General features: G+C 37.7%; 1 protein-coding gene across 3 annotated transcripts in view; it reads left to right on the top strand.

The window, feature by feature from the left end:
- The window catches only part of ATG4C (autophagy related 4C cysteine peptidase), a 97923-nt gene extending 83524 nt beyond the window's left edge, over nt 1-14399 (top strand). The window contains exon 10 of one of the 3 annotated variants that reach the window (XM_070367916.1): nt 13157-14399. In XM_070367916.1, coding sequence (XP_070224017.1) covers nt 13157-13324 — 168 coding nt within the window. In that variant the 3' untranslated portion in view covers nt 13325-14399. The remainder of the gene's footprint in view (nt 1-13156) is intronic. The other 2 variants (XM_070367915.1, XM_005899847.2) reach the window with 2 other exon arrangements.
- The last annotated feature ends 3110 nt before the right edge of the window (nt 14400-17509 follow it).

Below are 17509 nucleotides of genomic sequence, written 5' to 3'. Positions count from 1 at the left end.
TATTTTAAAGCCATTCTGCTCTTGAACCCCTCTAGTGTATTTTTCAGTTGTTCCAACTTCTGTTTGGTACTTTCTTATATTTTCTGTCTTTTTTTGAAATTCTCATTTTGCTCATCCATTTTTCTCCTGAGATCATAGGATCTTCATGATCATTGTTTTGAACTCTTTATCAGATGGGTTGCTTATCTCTGTTTAATTAAGGTTTTGGGGGAGGGATTTGCTTTGTTCTTTGGTTTGGAACATATTCCTGTGTCTCCTCCTTTTGCCTGTTTGTCTGTATGTATGAGCTACAATGGCTGCTTCTGTCTTAAGGAGTGATCTTATATAGGAGCTGTACCATGTGGCTCAGAAATGCACTCTCCCCTGGTCACCAGTGTCAGGTACTCTATGGGAGTCCTTTGTGTGGGCTGTGTGCCTACCAGCTGTGAAAGGACTGAGGCTGCTGTGTGGGGAGGGTTGGGCTCAGGGCCCTTGCCTGGTCTGATTGTGACTTGGCCATTGTGCAGGGAGGACAGAACTTAAATTGCTTACCTACCCCAATTGTGGCTCAATGTCTGCATGGTGTAGGTAAGGATTAGTTAAAGTTTTGTATTTGTGAGGGGTGGGTGGAGTTCAAGGCACTTGCCTGGCCCTTTTGTGGGTCAACTGCTGCGTGGGCATGGTAGGGCTGGGGGGTTTGCCTAGCCATCTTGTGCCTTGACTGCTGTGCACCAGGGCAGGACTCAGGGTGCTCACCCATCCTGGCTCTTTTTGGAGTATCTCCTGGTTTATTCTTGATATACCTGTGTTGTTGAGAGCCTACTGAGACCTGTCAGTGTTTCAAGGGGAGGAACCTCATTTAACACCTAATTTCAGGCTGATGGGGTGCTAAACCCTCAGTCAGCAGCTTTTAAAATATGCAGCTAAATGCAGTTTTGGGTCTGGATCTTGTTCTGATATGTGGGGCCATGCTTAGTAAATCTTTAATCCAGTTTTCTGTTGATGGGCAGGGGTGTGTTCCCTCCCTATTGTTTGAGCTGAGGCCAAACTATAAAGTGAGAAAGTGAAAAGTGAAGTCACTCAGTCGTGTCCAACTCTTTGCAATCCCATGGACTGTAGTCTACCAGGCTTCTCTGTCCATGGGATTTTCCAAGCAAGAGTACTGGAGTGGGTTGCCATTTCCTTCTCCAGGGGATCTTCCTGACCCAGGGATCAAACCCAAGTCTCCTGCATTGCAGGCAGATGCTTTAACCTCTGAGCCACCAGGGGCCAAACTATAGTGGAGGTAATGAAGATAATGGCAACCTCCTTCAAGAGGTCCCATGCATGCAGTGCTGCACTCAGTGCCCCCCACCCTTCAGCAGTCCACCACCGACCCATGCCTCTGCTGGAGACTCCTGGACACTCACAGGCAAGTCTGGGTCAGTCTCTTGTGGGGACACTGCTTCTTTCTCCTGGATCAATCTCTCCCATCAGGAAGCTTCCATAAGCCTCTTATCCTTATCCATCAGAGGGCAGACAGAATGAAAACCACAATCAAAGAAAACTAACCCTACATTGATCACATGGACCACAGCCTTGTCTAACTCAGTGAAACTAAGCCATGCCGTGTAGGGCCACCCAAGACAGACGGATCATGGTGGAGAGTTCTGACAAAACGAGGTCCACTGGAAAAGGGAATGGCAAACCACTTCAGTATTCTTGCCTTGAGAACCCCATGAACAGTTTGAAAAGGCAAAAAGATAAGACACTGAAAGATGAACTCCCCAGGTCAGTAGGTGCCCCATATGCCACTGGAGATCAGTGGAGAAACAACTCCAGAAAGAATGAAGAGATGGAGCCAAAGCAAAAACACCCAGTTATAGTTGTGACTGGTGATGGAAGTCCAATGCTATAAAGAGCAATATTGCATAGGAACCTAGAATGTTAGGTCCATGAATCAAAGCAAACTGGAAGTGGTCAAACAGGAGATGGCAGGAGTGAACATTGACATTTTAGGAATCAGTGAACTAAAATGGACTGAAATGGGTGAATTTAACTCAGATGACTGTTATATCTACTACTATGGGCAATAATCGCTTAGAAGAAATGGAGGAGCCATCATTGTCAACAAAATAGTCCAAAATGCAGTTCTTGGATGCAGTCTCAAAAACAACAGAATATCTGTTCATTCAATATCATTCAATATCATTCAATATCACAGTAATCCAAGTCTATGCCCTGACCAGTAATGCTGAAGAAGCTGAAGTTGAATGGATCTGTGAAGACCTACAAGACCTTCTAGAACTAACACCCCAAAAGATGTCCTTTTCATTATAGGGGACTGGAATGCAAAAGGAGGAAGTCAAGAGATACCTGGAGTAACAGGCAAATTTGGCCTTGAGGTACAAAGTGAAGCAGGTCAAAGGCTAACAGAGTTTTGCCAAAAGAACACAGTGGTCATAGCAAACACCCTCTTCCAACAACACAAGAAAGACTCTACACATGGACATCACCAGGTGGTTGATACCGAAATCAGATTGATTATATTCTTTACAGCCAAAGATGGGGAATCTCTATACAGTCAGCAAAAACAAGACCAGGAGCTGACTGTGGCTCAGATCATGAACTCCTTATTGCCAAATTCAGACTTAAATTGAAGAAAGTGGGGAAAACCACTAGATCATTCAGGTATGACCTAAATCAAGTCCGTTACGATTATATAGTGGAAGTGACACATAGATTCAAGGGTTTAGTCTGGTAGAGTGCCTAAAGAACTATGGATGGAGGTTCATGACATTGTATAGGAGGCAGTGATCAAGACCATCCCCAAGAAAAAGAAATGCAAAAAAGCAAAATGGTTGTCTGAGGAGGCCTTGCAAATAACTGAGAAAAGAAGAGAAGCTAAAGGCAAAGGAGAAGAGGATGAATGCCTCTTTGAATGTAGAGTTCCAATGAATAGCAAGGAGAGACAAGAAAGCCTTCCTCAGTGATCAATGCAAAGAAATGGAGGAAACACTAGAATAGGAACAAATAGAGATCTCTTCAAGAAAATTAGAGGTACCAGGGAAGCACTTCATGCAAAGATGGGCTCAATGAAGGACAGAAATGGTATGGACTAACAGAAGCAGAAGATATTAAGAAGAGGTGGCAAGAATACACAGAAGGATTATCCAAAAAAGATCCTCATGACCCAGATAACCATGATGATGTGATCACTCACCTAGAGTCAGACATCCTGGAATATGAATTCAAGTGGGCCTTAGAAAGCATCACTATGAACAAAGCTAGTGGAGGTGATGGAATTCCAGTTGATCTATTTCAAATCCTGAAAGATGATGCTGTGAAAGTGCTGCACTCAGTATGGCAGCAAATTTGGAAAACTCAGCAATGTCTCCAGAACTGGAAAAGGTCAGTTTTCTTTCCAATCCCAAAGAAAGGCAATGCCAAAGAATGTTCAAACTACTGCACAATTGCACTCATCTTACATGCTAGCAAAGTAATGCTCAAAATCCTCCAAGCCAGGCTTCAACAATACATGAACCATGAACTTCCAGATGTTCAAGCTGAATTTAGAAAAGGCAGAGGAGCCAGAAATCAAATTGCCAACATCCATTGGATCATTGAAAAAGCAAGAGACTTTCAGAAAAACATCTACTTCTGCTTTATTGATTATGCCAAAGCCTTTGACTATGTGGATCACAACAAACTGTGAAAAAATTTTTAAAGAGATGGAAATGCTAGACCACCTGATCTGCCTTCTGAGAAATCTGTATGCTGGTTAAGAAGCAACAGTTAGAACTGGATATGGAACAACAGACTGGTTCCAAATTGGGAAAGGAGTACGTCAAGCCTGTATACTGTCACCCTGCTTATTTAATTTATATGCAGAGTACATCATGAGAAATGCCAGCCCAGAAGAAGCACAAGCTGGAATCAAGATTCAGGGAATCAATGTCAGTAACCTCAGATGCACAGATGACAACGACCTTTATGGCAGAAAGCAAAGAAGTAAAGAGCCTCTGGATGAAAGTGAAAGAGGAAAGTGAAAAAGTTGGCTTAAAACTTAACATTCAGAAAACTAAGATCATGGCATCCGGTCCCATCACTTCATGGCAAATAGATGGGGAAACAATGGAAACAGTGACAAACTTTATTCTTTTAGGCTCCAAAATCACTGCAGATGGTGACTGCAGCCATGAAATTAGAAGACGCTTGCTCCTTGGAAGAAAAGTTATGGCCAACCTAGACAGCATATTAAAAAGCAGAGACATCATGTTGCCAACAAAGGTCAAAGCTATGGTTTTTCCAGTGATCATGCATGGATGTGAGAGTCAGACTATAAAGATAGTGAGCGCCGAAGAATTGATGCTTTTGAACTGTGGCTTTGGAGAAGACTCTTGAGAGTCCCTTGGACTGCAAGGAGATCCAACCAGTCAATCCTAAAGGAAATCAGTCCTGAATATTCATTGGAAGGACTGATGCTGAAGCTGATACTCCAGTACTTGGGCCACCTGGTGCGAAGAGCTGACTCATTTGAAAAGACCCTGATGCTGGGAAAGATTGAAGGCAGGAGGAGAAGGGGACGACAGAGAATGAGATGGTTGGATGGCATCACTGACTTGATGGACATGTATTTGAGCAAGCTCCGGGAGTTGGTGATGGACAGGGAAGCCTTGTGTGCTGCAGTCCATGGGGTTGCAAAGAGTCCATCATAACTGAGCGACTGAACTGATGCAGTTTTGTAGGGCCATAGTCAGTAACTGCTGGACTCCAGACCAGGAGGTTTGATGGTGTCCCCTGGATGACAGTTACAAAAAGTGGGGCTCTAGACAGTGTCTAAGCTCCATCCTGGGGAGTCTTGCTGAACTGTAGTGAGGCTACAGGAGTGCTCAGGGATGGTGTCTCCCTGCCTAATTGCCCTGGGAGTGCCTCCTTTGCCTGTATATTTGAGGGTTACTAAAGCCTGTCCCTTGGGATGAAACTCTAGTTAAGTAAATAGGCCTTTTTATAGGAAGACAGGGTAGTGTTTCAGTCTCCTCTCTGTGTAGTACTCTGGTGGTGGTGGCCTGTGAAGAAATGTGTGTGTGTGTGTTAGTTGCTCAGTCGTGTCCGACTCTTTGCGACTCCATGAACGGGAGCCCACGAGGCTCCTCTGTCCATGGAATTCTCCAGGCAAGAATACTAGAGTGGATTTCCATTCCCTTCTCCAGAGGATCTTCTTGACCCAGGGATCGAACCCTGGTCTCCTGCATTGCAAGCAGATTCTTTACCATTTGAGCTACAGGGAAGTGTCTAGTAATATTTATTTCCTTGAAGCCTGTTTTTGTGTTTTATTGTTATATAATTTAACCCTATACATATTTTAAATTCCACAAGGTGTTATTTTTTAAATAGTCAGTGTTATCCTTTGTGATGCCCTTCAATCTTTCCTGTATTACTTTACTTCCCTCTGGGATCATTTTAACTTCTTTCTGAACAATTCCTTTACTGTTTCTTTTGTGCTATTTGCTGGTGATAAATTCACTCAGTTCTTGTTTAATACATTCTATTTTGTCTTTATTAAAAATTGGAATAATTGCATCCTTATAGAAAAGTTGTAAATATAATACAAATAATTTTTTTCTGAGCTGTTTGAGAGTAAGTTACCGACATGATGCCCCATACTCTTGAATAATTGTGCAGTTCCTACATTCTCTTATCTGACTACTGTGAAAATGTAAGTGTTCATCACTCAATCGTATCTGACTCTTTCTGACCCCATTGACTGTAGCCACCGGGCTCCTCTGTCCATGGAATTCTCCAGGCAAAAATACTGGAGTAGGCTATTTCCTTCTCCATGGGATCTTCCTGACCTAGGGATTGAACCCAGGTCTCCTGCTTTGCAGGCAGATTCTTTACTGACTGAGCCACCGACCAAACAATATCAGCAACAACATAATGTTGTTCATTAATCACATGGTATACTATGATTACATTTCTTTTTTCTCTAAATTTTATTTTCTTGGAGTAAATACTACCTCTCCCCTTTTTATTTCCTTTGCACATACTGAGTTGTTGTTTGTGGTTCTTTAGTCACTAAGTCATGACCGACTCTTTGTGACCCCATGGGCTGTAGCCCACCAGGCTCCTCTGTCCATGGGATTTCCCAGGCAAGAATTCTGAAGTGGGTTGTCATTTCCTTCTCCAGGGGATATTCCTGGTCCAGGATTGAACCCATGTCTCTGGCATTGTAGATGAATTTTTTTTACCACTGAGCCACCTGGGAATCCCGTACTGACTGATATTTCTTTTAATTTTTTACTCATATCTGTCAAGTACCTAGCAGCAAATTTTTCATGAATATAAATGTAAGAAAATACATCATTTTCTTCTTTCCTTCTTTTTCTGGAGACTTTTCTCTCTCAGTTTTCTCTTGGCTGCAGTCTTCTTTCTTCTCTAGACTTGATGCAGAATTGTCTGTTTGGAACTCCCTAATGCTGCCTTTCTGCGTTGGATCCCCTATCTTCTGAATCTTTATTTAGTTTAATCCCTTGTTTTGCTGAAGCATGGGCTTCCCTCATAGCTCAGTTGATAAAGAATCCGCCTGCAATGCAGGAGACCTCGGTTTGATTCCTGGGTTGGGAAGATCCGCTAGAGAAGGAATAGGCTACCCACTCCAGTATTCTTGGGCTTCCCTTGTGGCTCAGCTGTTAAAGAATCCGCCTGCAATGTGGGAGACCTGGGTTCAATCCCTGGGTTGGGAAGATTCCCTGGAGAAGGGAAAGGCTACCCAGTCCAGAATTCTGGCCTGGAGAATTCCATGGACTATACAGTCCATGGGGTCACAAAGAGTCAGACACGAATGGGTGACTTTCACTTTCATTTTGCTGAAGCACAGTTTCTAGTATGAAAGCATACTTTCAAAGAAAAGTATGAGTAGATGATAAAGTTTTTGAATTCTTACACGTCTGACCATCTTTATCTTTTCATTTATTGATATTATATAGAATTCTAGAATGGAATAATCCCCTGCCTCCTGTCCCACCAAACGTTAGAAACATTGCTCTGCTCCCGTCTAGCGTCTAATGTTGCTGTTGAGAAGCTTAATGTCACTGTGGATTATTTTCCTCTGAATGTAAACATTTTTTTCTTTCTGAAAGTTTTCAGATTTGAATCCTGACTCCACCATCTCATGACTGTATACCTCTGGCCTCACTGGTTAACCTCTCTGTGCATCAGTGTTCTCATGGAATGAAAATAACAATAGCTACCTCTCTCAGTAGCATCATTATGAAAATTAAATGATTACTAGATTAGTACTCTGTAGGTACTATATAATGTGTTAGCTATTACTAATTATCCCTAGTATTCTAAAACTTCATTATGTGTCCTGGTTTATTCCTTTTCCTTGAGTCTTGTTTCCGTCCAGTCTGAGAAGAAAAAATTTTTAAATAGATATAGCATTATTTCCTATCTTTTGTTTTCTTCATTCTTTCTTTCTGGAATTTTTATTATATGGTTGTTGGATCCTCTGAATTGTCCTCTGATTTTCCTGTATTTTTTTTCCTTTTATTTTCCTTGTCTTTATCTTTTTGTATTAGGAGATTTTCTCCATCTTTTAATGCTTTTGTTTTTAAATTTCAATCATGATATTTACATTTCTGGGAGTTATTTATGTTTTTCTATTACTCATTCTTCATGGGATTCTTTCATTTTTTAATGGGTGTATTATCTTCTCTTCTCCCCCAAGGAAATTAATTATAGTAATTTTGAAATTTTCCTCCATTTCCTTTGCTTTTTATGTTCCCTTCCTGTTGGATCCTTTTTGTTTGGTTGGTTTTCTATTTTTTGTTTTAATCTTCCAATTTTCCATTTGATGCTTTCCTCCAAATGACTGGTGATCTTCTGTGTCTGTTTATACTTGAAAGTGGGGCACTAAAGAGCTGAGTAGATGTTCCCTGTGTTTGAGTATGGCTTTTTAGCTGGTGACCTTCATACTAAGGTGATCAGGTGATGAGCCTTACTTTTTACTAGGTGACCCCCAAGTGTTATTAAGTGGTAATCTTTTCTCTGGGGTTGTTTTATTTTTTTTCAGAGAAAAAAATCTACCATCTCTCTGTAGAATGTATGTTGCCTCTCTGTGCTCCTAGAGCAGGAAGTGAAGAATGCTGAGGTCCCTATGGTTTAGTATTTTAGACTGTCACTTAATCCCTCAACTTTTATATTCATCACTCAGATGGGTATATTAGAGTACATGTATTTATTTAATTTTTCTAATATAAGTCTTTATTTTCTTGTATGTAGATGGTTAGTTCCTGGTGGCTCAGATGGTAAAGAATCTGCCTGCAGTGCAGGAGACCTGGGTTTGATCCCTGGATTGGGAAGATCCCCTGGAGGAGGACATGGCAACCCACTCCAGTATTCTTGCCTTGGGAATCCCCGTGGATAGAGGAGCCTGGCAGGCTGCAGTTCATGGGGTTGCAAAGTGTCAGACACGACTGAGTGACTGAACACAGTAAGGGCTAAAAGTTCAACTACAGGGATTTAAGATTGAGTAGTGAGGGAACAGAATGGAATTATCATCACATGTACATTTAACTTACTTCGGTTCAATGGTACGTATTTGTGCATGTGTACTTCTTATTTCATATTGTGCATTGCTGTATACCACACTGTATTGTACACTTATACATGTTACTAAACATGGTTGTATACACAGAATTATGCACAACACCCTTTAAATAATTAAAAGACTTTTTGAAGGTAATTTTTTTACTACATTTGATTTTCACATTAAGACCTGACTTTAGAACCTACCCCCTACATAATATGTACCTCCATCGTGGCCAGCATGGACCACATAGGTACAGACTGCTGTGCGCTGGGTCTGATTTGACATGTGTGGTGGCAGAGACTTGCAGAAAAGGTTCTGGGGCTAGGGAGAAGGAGTCCTCTGGTTCTCTTTCTGTTCTTACTTTACAACTGCTAGCTTTATGATGGAAGAAATTACTTGATTTTTGTCCTCCAGGTTTTTCCTTTGTAAATTCTGAAACCCATTAATTTAGCACATAGGAAAAATTATATAAAATATTTGACCTCTTAAAAAGACATTTATGATTTGCCTTTTCGACAATCAAGCCTCTTCAGTGTATCTTTAGCTGTCTTATTAAACTAGAACAGAAGACTTGCCTGTTCTAAAGATACTGTTGAGTAAACTACTGAACTGCTTTAGAAATATAGCTATGGGAAGTAAATCCAGTTAGAGCTTAAATTAAAAAAAACAAACGAACAAACTTGGTTTTCTTCTCACTGTATAAGAAATACATATTAGAAATTTTGGAAGATAAAAGTATAAAAAAAATCACCATTAAGTCTTTCATTCAGAGATAACTGTTAATATTTTGTTGTATTTTCTTCAAACTTCTTAAAGTACGTGTTTAAAATTATTTTAACAAAACTGAGATTAAATTTTATATCTAGTGTTATCTGCTGTTTTTCCTTTACCATTATATAATAGTTATTTCTCTAAGTTATTAAATAACTTTCATTATCTTTATTTTGTATATTATCTCAATTGATATAATACCCCAAGTCATATAGGTAACCTAATGTGGAATTTTTTTGGTGTAGATTTTATATTATCCATTATGGAGGGACCTTAATGTTTTGACAGTGCCTCCTATTTTGTAGTATAAAAAAGAAAACTAAACTTTTCCCTTCTGATAGATGTTTAAATCAATGATTATTCTTTTAAAAAATCTGAAAAATTTTTGATATGGTACTTAGAACTTTGAAAGGCTTGTTGATAAGGCAGTGTCTCAGTAATTCATTTTCAGTTTATCTCTTTTTGCTGTTATGTCATCTTGGAAAAGCAGTTTAAATCCTTTGGGTCTCAATTTTCCCATTTATAAAATGAGAATAAGCTAGATAATTTAAATCTCCATTGGCATTTTTATTTTTATTTGTCCTAAATTTACTTCTTCCTATCATATCATGTTTATATTTGTCAGTTTATCACTTAACATTGCTCAACTCAACTGTGTGTGTGTGTGTATGTAAAAATGCGTGTGTGTGTGTCTGTGTATATATAGAGAGAATCACACAGTATATAGTGTATATAGTAATTTTCTCCTGTCTGGGTGTACCACAGTTTATCCACTCATCTATTGAAGGACATCTTTGTTGGGTTTCCAAGTTTTGGCAATTATGGATAAAGCCACCAAAAACATTGTGTGCAAGTTTTTTTTATGGTATAAGATTTAAACTTATCTAAATAAACCAAATTTTCATTTACACACTTTTTTCCATTTATTTTTCATCTTCTAGTCTTTAAAAATGTTTAAACCTAGAAAAGTTAGAAAATATAATTCTCAAAGCCTGAATCAATAAATATGTATGCTGCTGCTGCTGCTGCTAAGTCGCTTCAGTCGTGTCCGACTCTGTGCGACCCCACAGACGGCAGCCTACCAGGCTCCCCCGTCCCTGGGATTCTCCAGGCAATGAGGCCTTATAAAATTTGATTAATTTTAGGATGCTATCAGTTTTATACCATAATTTATGTGTCACTGAAGAACAAAGAAAACAACCCATGATAAGGAAAAAGGGACCCAATTAAAAAGCTAAGGACACTGCAAGTCTACAACTTAGGTAAATATAAAATTAAAAGGGAAATAAACTTTCCCACAGAAAAGGACAGAAAAGCTTCCACTTCTCAACCTTGGCACTGAGTCGAGGGAGTTAAAAAGAACTTCCCTGAGAATTTGAATTGTAAGCCAGTACTGATTCAGGTTTTCAGCCTGAATTCATGCTGCGGTATTGTACAAAACCGGAGAAGGCAATGGCACCCCACCCCAGTAATCTTGCCTGAAAAATCCCATGGACGGAGGAGCCTGGTAGGCTGTAGTCCATGGGATTGCTAAGAGTCAGGCACAACTGAGTGACTTCACTTTCACTTTTCACTTTCATGCACTGGAGAAGGAAATGGCAACCCACTCCAGTGTTCTTGCCTGGAGAATCCCAGGGATGGGAAGCCTGGTGGGCTGCCGTCTATGGGGTCACACAGAGTCGGACATGACTGAGCGACTTCACTTTCACTTTTTACTGTCAGGCATTGGAGAAGGAAATGGCAACCCACTCCAGTGTTCTTGCCTAGAGAATCCCAGGGACAGAGGAGCCTGGTGGGCTGCTGTCTATGGCATCGCACAGAGTCAGACACGACTGAAGCGACTTAGCAGCAGCAGCAATGAGGCCTTACATTGCAAGTGGGTTTGCAAAAGTAGGTGCATTTTATAATTAAAGGACTGGGAGTTCCTTTCTAACATTTTGCCTTGGGGCACAGATTTGAATTTTAGTTAATGTACAACTAATAAACCTAAATGACTTAATTCTTGATTTTGAAAGAAACGATGAAGAGATGATAATGTTAGCTCTGTTATGTTGAATTAAAAATGATGCAATGATACCTGCCTATTAGATACTGGACTTTTACAAGTGACATTAAATGAATATAAAATGATAACAATTTTGGCTTGTATTCCAACCATTGGCTGGAGGTGAAAGATGCCAGCTCCCTCTGTCTCTTTTTCATTTCCACATTTTTGCCCTTCTCTCTCCCATTTTTTTAGAATATAAATTAAATTTGAGAATAAAAAGTAGGATCACAATATGAATTTATAGGATCAGGTTTTCATCACATCTGGCTTTTTAAGTACTTGATTGTTTTTAAATGGTTCATTTTCAGTGTTAGAAAATGTATTTCATATTAACTGTCTGATTGAAATATTTTAAATTTAACATTGTATCATATCCTAGGGCTACCTATTTATTTTAGCCTTGTTTCAAGAGAATCTGTAAATGTAATATATAAGAATTTGATGAGCCTTCATTTGAATATCAACATTTGAGAGAATTTAGTTTTTGCTCCTAAAATTATCCTTAAACAAGTTATATTTAATTGATTGTGATTAATGATGTATAAATACTATTGATATTTTTTCAGCATTCTTTGTAACTCACATAAATTTTTCAGAATCTTTCTTATAAGCCCTGATTACCAATAGAAATGTTTATTTCTATAAAAACATTCTTCACTCAAAAATTTTTATTCACTTCAAAATTTAAATTGTTTTAATTTTTAAGTAGACTGTTTAACAGAAAGACTTAAATGGTTTAGAATGAGTTAATTGACTTGTCAGTGAATCCCAAATTAACAGAGGTTATATAAAGGTTGTTGGTGTTCCCACAAAATTCCAGGTATTACTTATTTTATTTCCATATTATATAACATAACTTTAGAAGGTAATATGTAAAGTGTGGATTATTGCAGTATATACAAACACTGTTTTTGTATTGACTAGATTATTACAGAAATATATTTTTTAAAATGGAAGTCTTTGAAAAGACCAAACTTATTATTTTGGTCTTTTAAATAAAACTTGTTTATTTTAAAAAATAACTTTTCATTGCTTTTTGTCATCCTAACTTTTCTCTGAGGTAAGGAGATTGGATATCTTTTGCCCACTTTTATAAATGAGGTATGGGGAGGGAGGTGGGAGGGGGGTTCAGGATGGGGAACATGTGTACACCCGTGGCGGATTCATGTTGATGTATGGCAAAACCAATACAATATTGTAAAGTAATTAGCCTCCAATTAAAATAAATAAATTTATGTTTTTTAGAAAAAGAAAAAAAAGAAAAAATGAATACCTAAAAAAAAATAGATGAGGTAGAGTGATTTGTCAAAAGTCACATCAAAGTAAGTTGTAGAATTGAGATTAGAGTGGATATTTTTTACTTAGTTTTTTTTTTTTTTTGCATTATGGTACTAAACAGTCATTCACAGTATTTTGCCATAATCAGTGATACCGTTTTGTTTCACTGTCTATTACAGGAGATAAATCTTAACTCACTAGTAACTCTTCAAACAATGTGACCAGAAGACTTTACTTTGGGGGGCTTGGGGTAGGAATGATAATATACTTAATTTTTGATGGTCTAATCCTAATGAGGAAGTAGGTATTTAGCTGGAAATAAACCGTACAGTAAGTACTGGTCAACTTTTGTCTTTTAGCCAGAACAGTAAAGCAGTAGCACTGGGTAAATGTCACTGGGAGAAGCTAACAGGAGAAGTTCAGGGCTAGAACTTTAGATTTCATCATGTGGTCCTGCTGTGCGCTATTGCATCCAATAAGGGATTCTTCTGTACTTTCTGTTACAGATGCTGAAAATTTCTTCTAAGGAGAAATATCCCTTATTTACTTTTGTAAATGGTCATTCCAGAGACTATGATTTTACATCTACTACAACCAACGAAGAAGACCTTTTCTCAGAGGATGAAAAGAAAAGAATAAAAAGATTTAGCACAGAAGAGTTTGTCTTGCTGTAAAGAATAGCACATTTGTGCTTGATGAGAAGAAATCCTTTGAAGGTGGAAAAATGAAGAGAAACAAGTACATTCAAAACTGGTTTATTTTCACCAGTATCTTAATTTTATATGTTCTTTTAAACAAAAGAGCATTTGAAAATATACACATTTTAAAGATATTTTTCTGAAAGAGAAATGATTTACTGAATCCTGATTTCTAATAAATATTAAGTGATTCTGACCACATTCCTATTTCCCTGAAGTTCTGCTAATGATAAATCTACCTTAACTGCAAATCTTCTAGTCTTCCAATTCTTCCACTGGGGTCCACTATTCTCCTGGAGGTTTTCCGGTATTGGGCCCCCCAAATGGCATCACCCAATAGTTTCAAAAGCTTCAGTTTATACTAATCACCAGAAGACCAGAGAAAGAATCTTAAGTGCTGCCTAAGCCCCCTGATATTAATGCAACCAAAGGACATTTTTGGATATATCTTGATATATTAAATAGTAATTTTTAGCTGTGATATGATACAATTATATGAGAATTTTGAGTTAAGGTAATACTTAACAGTATGATTCTATAACGGTTTTTTATTTTGCCTGCTGTTAGCCTTCTCTGAGGAATAAAGGTAAAGTATTGGTTTCCCCACAGATTTAAAGGTTATATTACTAATAACAACTACATCTAATCAAAGCAGATAAAGGCAAAATTGTTTGTTTCCTATCTCAAAAATGAAATTTATGGAAACTTGACTTATTATACAGTTTTGAAATCTAAAGATAAGTACCAAGAAAGCTATCATTAGATGTTCTTCTATGTGATTTTTGCTATTTGTATAAATCAGTGTGGTGGTGTTTAGAACTGAGACCATCTATAAGGTAAATCTGCCTTAAGTGTATTATGTATTATTAAAGACAAATTTGTAATAATAAAAATATGAGTTACTATTGAGTCAGGTTTACAAAGTAAGTACTTTAATAAAGATATAAGAACATAAAATACCTTTGTTTTGGTTTTAATGGGATTATTTTAATCCTTTCACTTGAAAAATCATTGTCTCAAATGAATCCTGTTTATTTATAATGAAGGCAAATATTGTTGCTTTGAAAGCAAAATATTAACTTATTTTATGAAGCTTCCATGTTTTAGTGTGAAAAAGTGACTCATAAAGACATAAAATTCTGTATCATTTAAACTCATTGATTTTTTTTTTTCTCCGTCAGGAAGCCTGTTTGTTAGGTTTAGAGTTGCATGCAAAACAGAAACAGAGAGTGGGCAGATAGATTGCTTTGGTATGCCCGATGAGAGAGATCAGGTTTGGCATTTCCCAGTGAAGATAGTTACTGAATTGAAAAAACTATCAGAAATCTAAAATTTTCCTTTATCCTAGATGAAATCTGGACAAGTTAAGTCTAGTACTGATTTTCCTAGTATGCAAAAGTAGTATAGGTACAAGAAGCCAGTGGTACACCCGGTTTTATACAATGCAGCTTTATACACGATTTTTTACACTCTAGTTCCTTCATCTAAAGTATTACAGTTGGTTATTCCTACATACCTGCAGTAGTCACAGGATTCTACCAATATAACAAACACATCAGATGAGAGCACCGTATCTACAAATGAATCAGAACTGATTGTAAGTGTCCTCTTACAATAACTATATACAAGCTTAGAATTAGAGAATAGCATTCTGTTATTGTCACAGCATATTTGGGGATCATTTTTAAGTAGGAATTGGAATGAGACAAAATTGCACCTGGACAAAGTTGAGGTGAGAGGAGGCAGAAACTTCTTTTCCATTGAATATATATTGAGGATACTCAGAATATTGCAGAGACAAGACAGATCTTAAAACACAATCATTCCCACATCTGAGAGTAAATGGTTAGGATCAGCAATTATCAGAATAATAAATGCATAAAAAGCATTCAACCAATATGCATGAATGAATGCATGTGTTCTTGGCAGTTGAGAGATAGACTGATGGATATATCTTACTTATTAATAATAGAGAAATCAGCTACAGCCAAGGACCAGCCAGAAGTTGTGCTAATCTTTTATAGGAAAGGCAGCAACAAGACTACATTATTAGAATAGATGTTTCAGACTTTGAACACAAATTTCATTTCAAGTTCTGACAGCCAGTAAACTCAGTCAATAAAGCTATTGGATGATCTCTTTCAGCCTGGAATAAAAGGAAAGTAAAAAAGGACAAAATTCTAAGATGGGTGTTCTGTTAGAATTATGATAGAAGGATCCTCCATTTGGACCTCAATATTAAGATACTAGATTTTACCATTAACATTTCAGAAATGAATTTTTAAAATATTTGATGTGACTTTTTGGTGGTGAAGGTTTCTTTACTCTCTTCTTCATAAAATTTGACACTTTGAATCCCTTTTTGTCAGTGTATTAACTGGCAACAGGCAATCTTGAGAGTCATCATTTGTTGAATGACTGAATGGAAAGATCCTTTATAGTGTAAGTCTATCCAAAAGAATTTCCCTGAGGTATCCATTTTTCTGTTTTTACATTAAACCAACCCCATTAAATTTGTATTAGTGAGAAGACAGCTTCAGAGAATTAAAAGTTAGGTCACTTTTCTATTCTGTTAACCTGTGTGCTTAGTCGCTTCAGTCATGTCCAACTCTTTGGGACCCCATGGGCTGTAGCCTGCCAGGCTCTTCTGTCCATGGGGATTCTCCAGGCAAGAATCCTGGAGTGGATTGCCATACCCTCCTTCAGGAGAACTTCCAGACCCAGGAATTGAACCCAGGTCTTCTGCCTTGCAGGCAGATTCTTTAACAGCTGAGCCACCAAGGAAGCCCAAGAGTACTGGAGTGGGTAGCCTATCCCTTCTCCAGGAGAACTTCCAGACCCAGGAATCGAACTGGAGTCCCCTGCATTGCAGGCGGATTCTTTACCAGCTGAGCTACCAGGGAAGCCTGTTAACCTGAGGATGTAGCATTGTCCAAGGACAAACATATCTAAAATATATATATGTCAATTTCCTCTTATTTTTAGAAGAGTGGAGACAAAAGAGTAAAAATAACTTATCTGTATAGTCTGTCTAATTTTAAGTCAAAAATCTCTATTTTTTAGAGATCTCTAGTTACTTTTTATTATTCCATGCCAGAAAGTGCTGTATTTCTGGTAAAATCATACTAATTCAGTCTTTTTTTCTTTTCCTTTTATTTTCATGGTTTATCACAGTTCACTTTCAGTAGCTTGCATTGTACATCTGTGTCTTGACTATTTTCATACACCGTCATAAAAACACTGAAGGATTTTTTCCAAAAGCGGGAGACAGGAGGAAGAACAGATAATGAAAAAATGCTTTGAAAATATTAAATCACTATATGAACTTCTATTGAAATAGAGACAAGGAGGATACTGAGAATTTAAAATAATAGTGAAATAGAAGCAAGATATCCAGAATATATTGATAGAGGTAATTTCTTAGAAAGGATGATGAATTATTATTTTCTATAAAAAAGCAGAGCAATGTCTTTCAAAAAATTTTAGGAGAATAAATACTTAGCCTGTGATATTTATTATAGCCTCAGTATTGTCAATTAACCATACTTTAATAGTACTATATTGTTCAGCATTTAAACTGAATATCTTGAGGTACCAAATTGAAAAGTTCAAACATCAAACCAGGAAAAACTGGAAACATCCTGGAGATCAAACCCAGTCAATCCTAAAGGAAATCAACCCTGAATAGTCATTGGAAGGACTGATGCTGAAGCTGAAGCCCCAATACTTTGGCCACCTGATGTGAAGAGCCATCTCATTGGAGAAAACCCTGATGCTGGGGAAGATTGAAAGCAGGAAGAGAAGGGGACAACAGAGGATGAGATGGTTGGATGGCATCACCAACTCAATGGACGTGTTTGGGCAAACTCTGGGAAATAGTGAAGAACTGGGAAGCCTGGCATGCCGCAGTCCTTGGAGGTCACAGAGTCAGACATGACTGAGTGACTGAACAACAACAAGTTGATTCTAAAATGTAAATTTTTTATTATTTTATAGTTTGAATCTTAGGTCAGTTTAGAAATCTTTAGCATTTTTGTGTGATTTTCATGATTCTACAAAAGTCTTCCTCATTGTCTATAAACTCTGGAAAATATATTTAGAATCAGTATTGTAGACACATTTTTGAATTAGCATTTTCCTCTCTTTCTTTCTTACAGTCCT

This window comes from Bos mutus, chromosome 3 (assembly GCF_027580195.1).
Source record: "Bos mutus isolate GX-2022 chromosome 3, NWIPB_WYAK_1.1, whole genome shotgun sequence".
NCBI classification, from domain to species: Eukaryota; Metazoa; Chordata; class Mammalia; order Artiodactyla; family Bovidae; genus Bos; species Bos mutus.
This window is presented reverse-complemented; position numbering and strand designations above follow the sequence as displayed.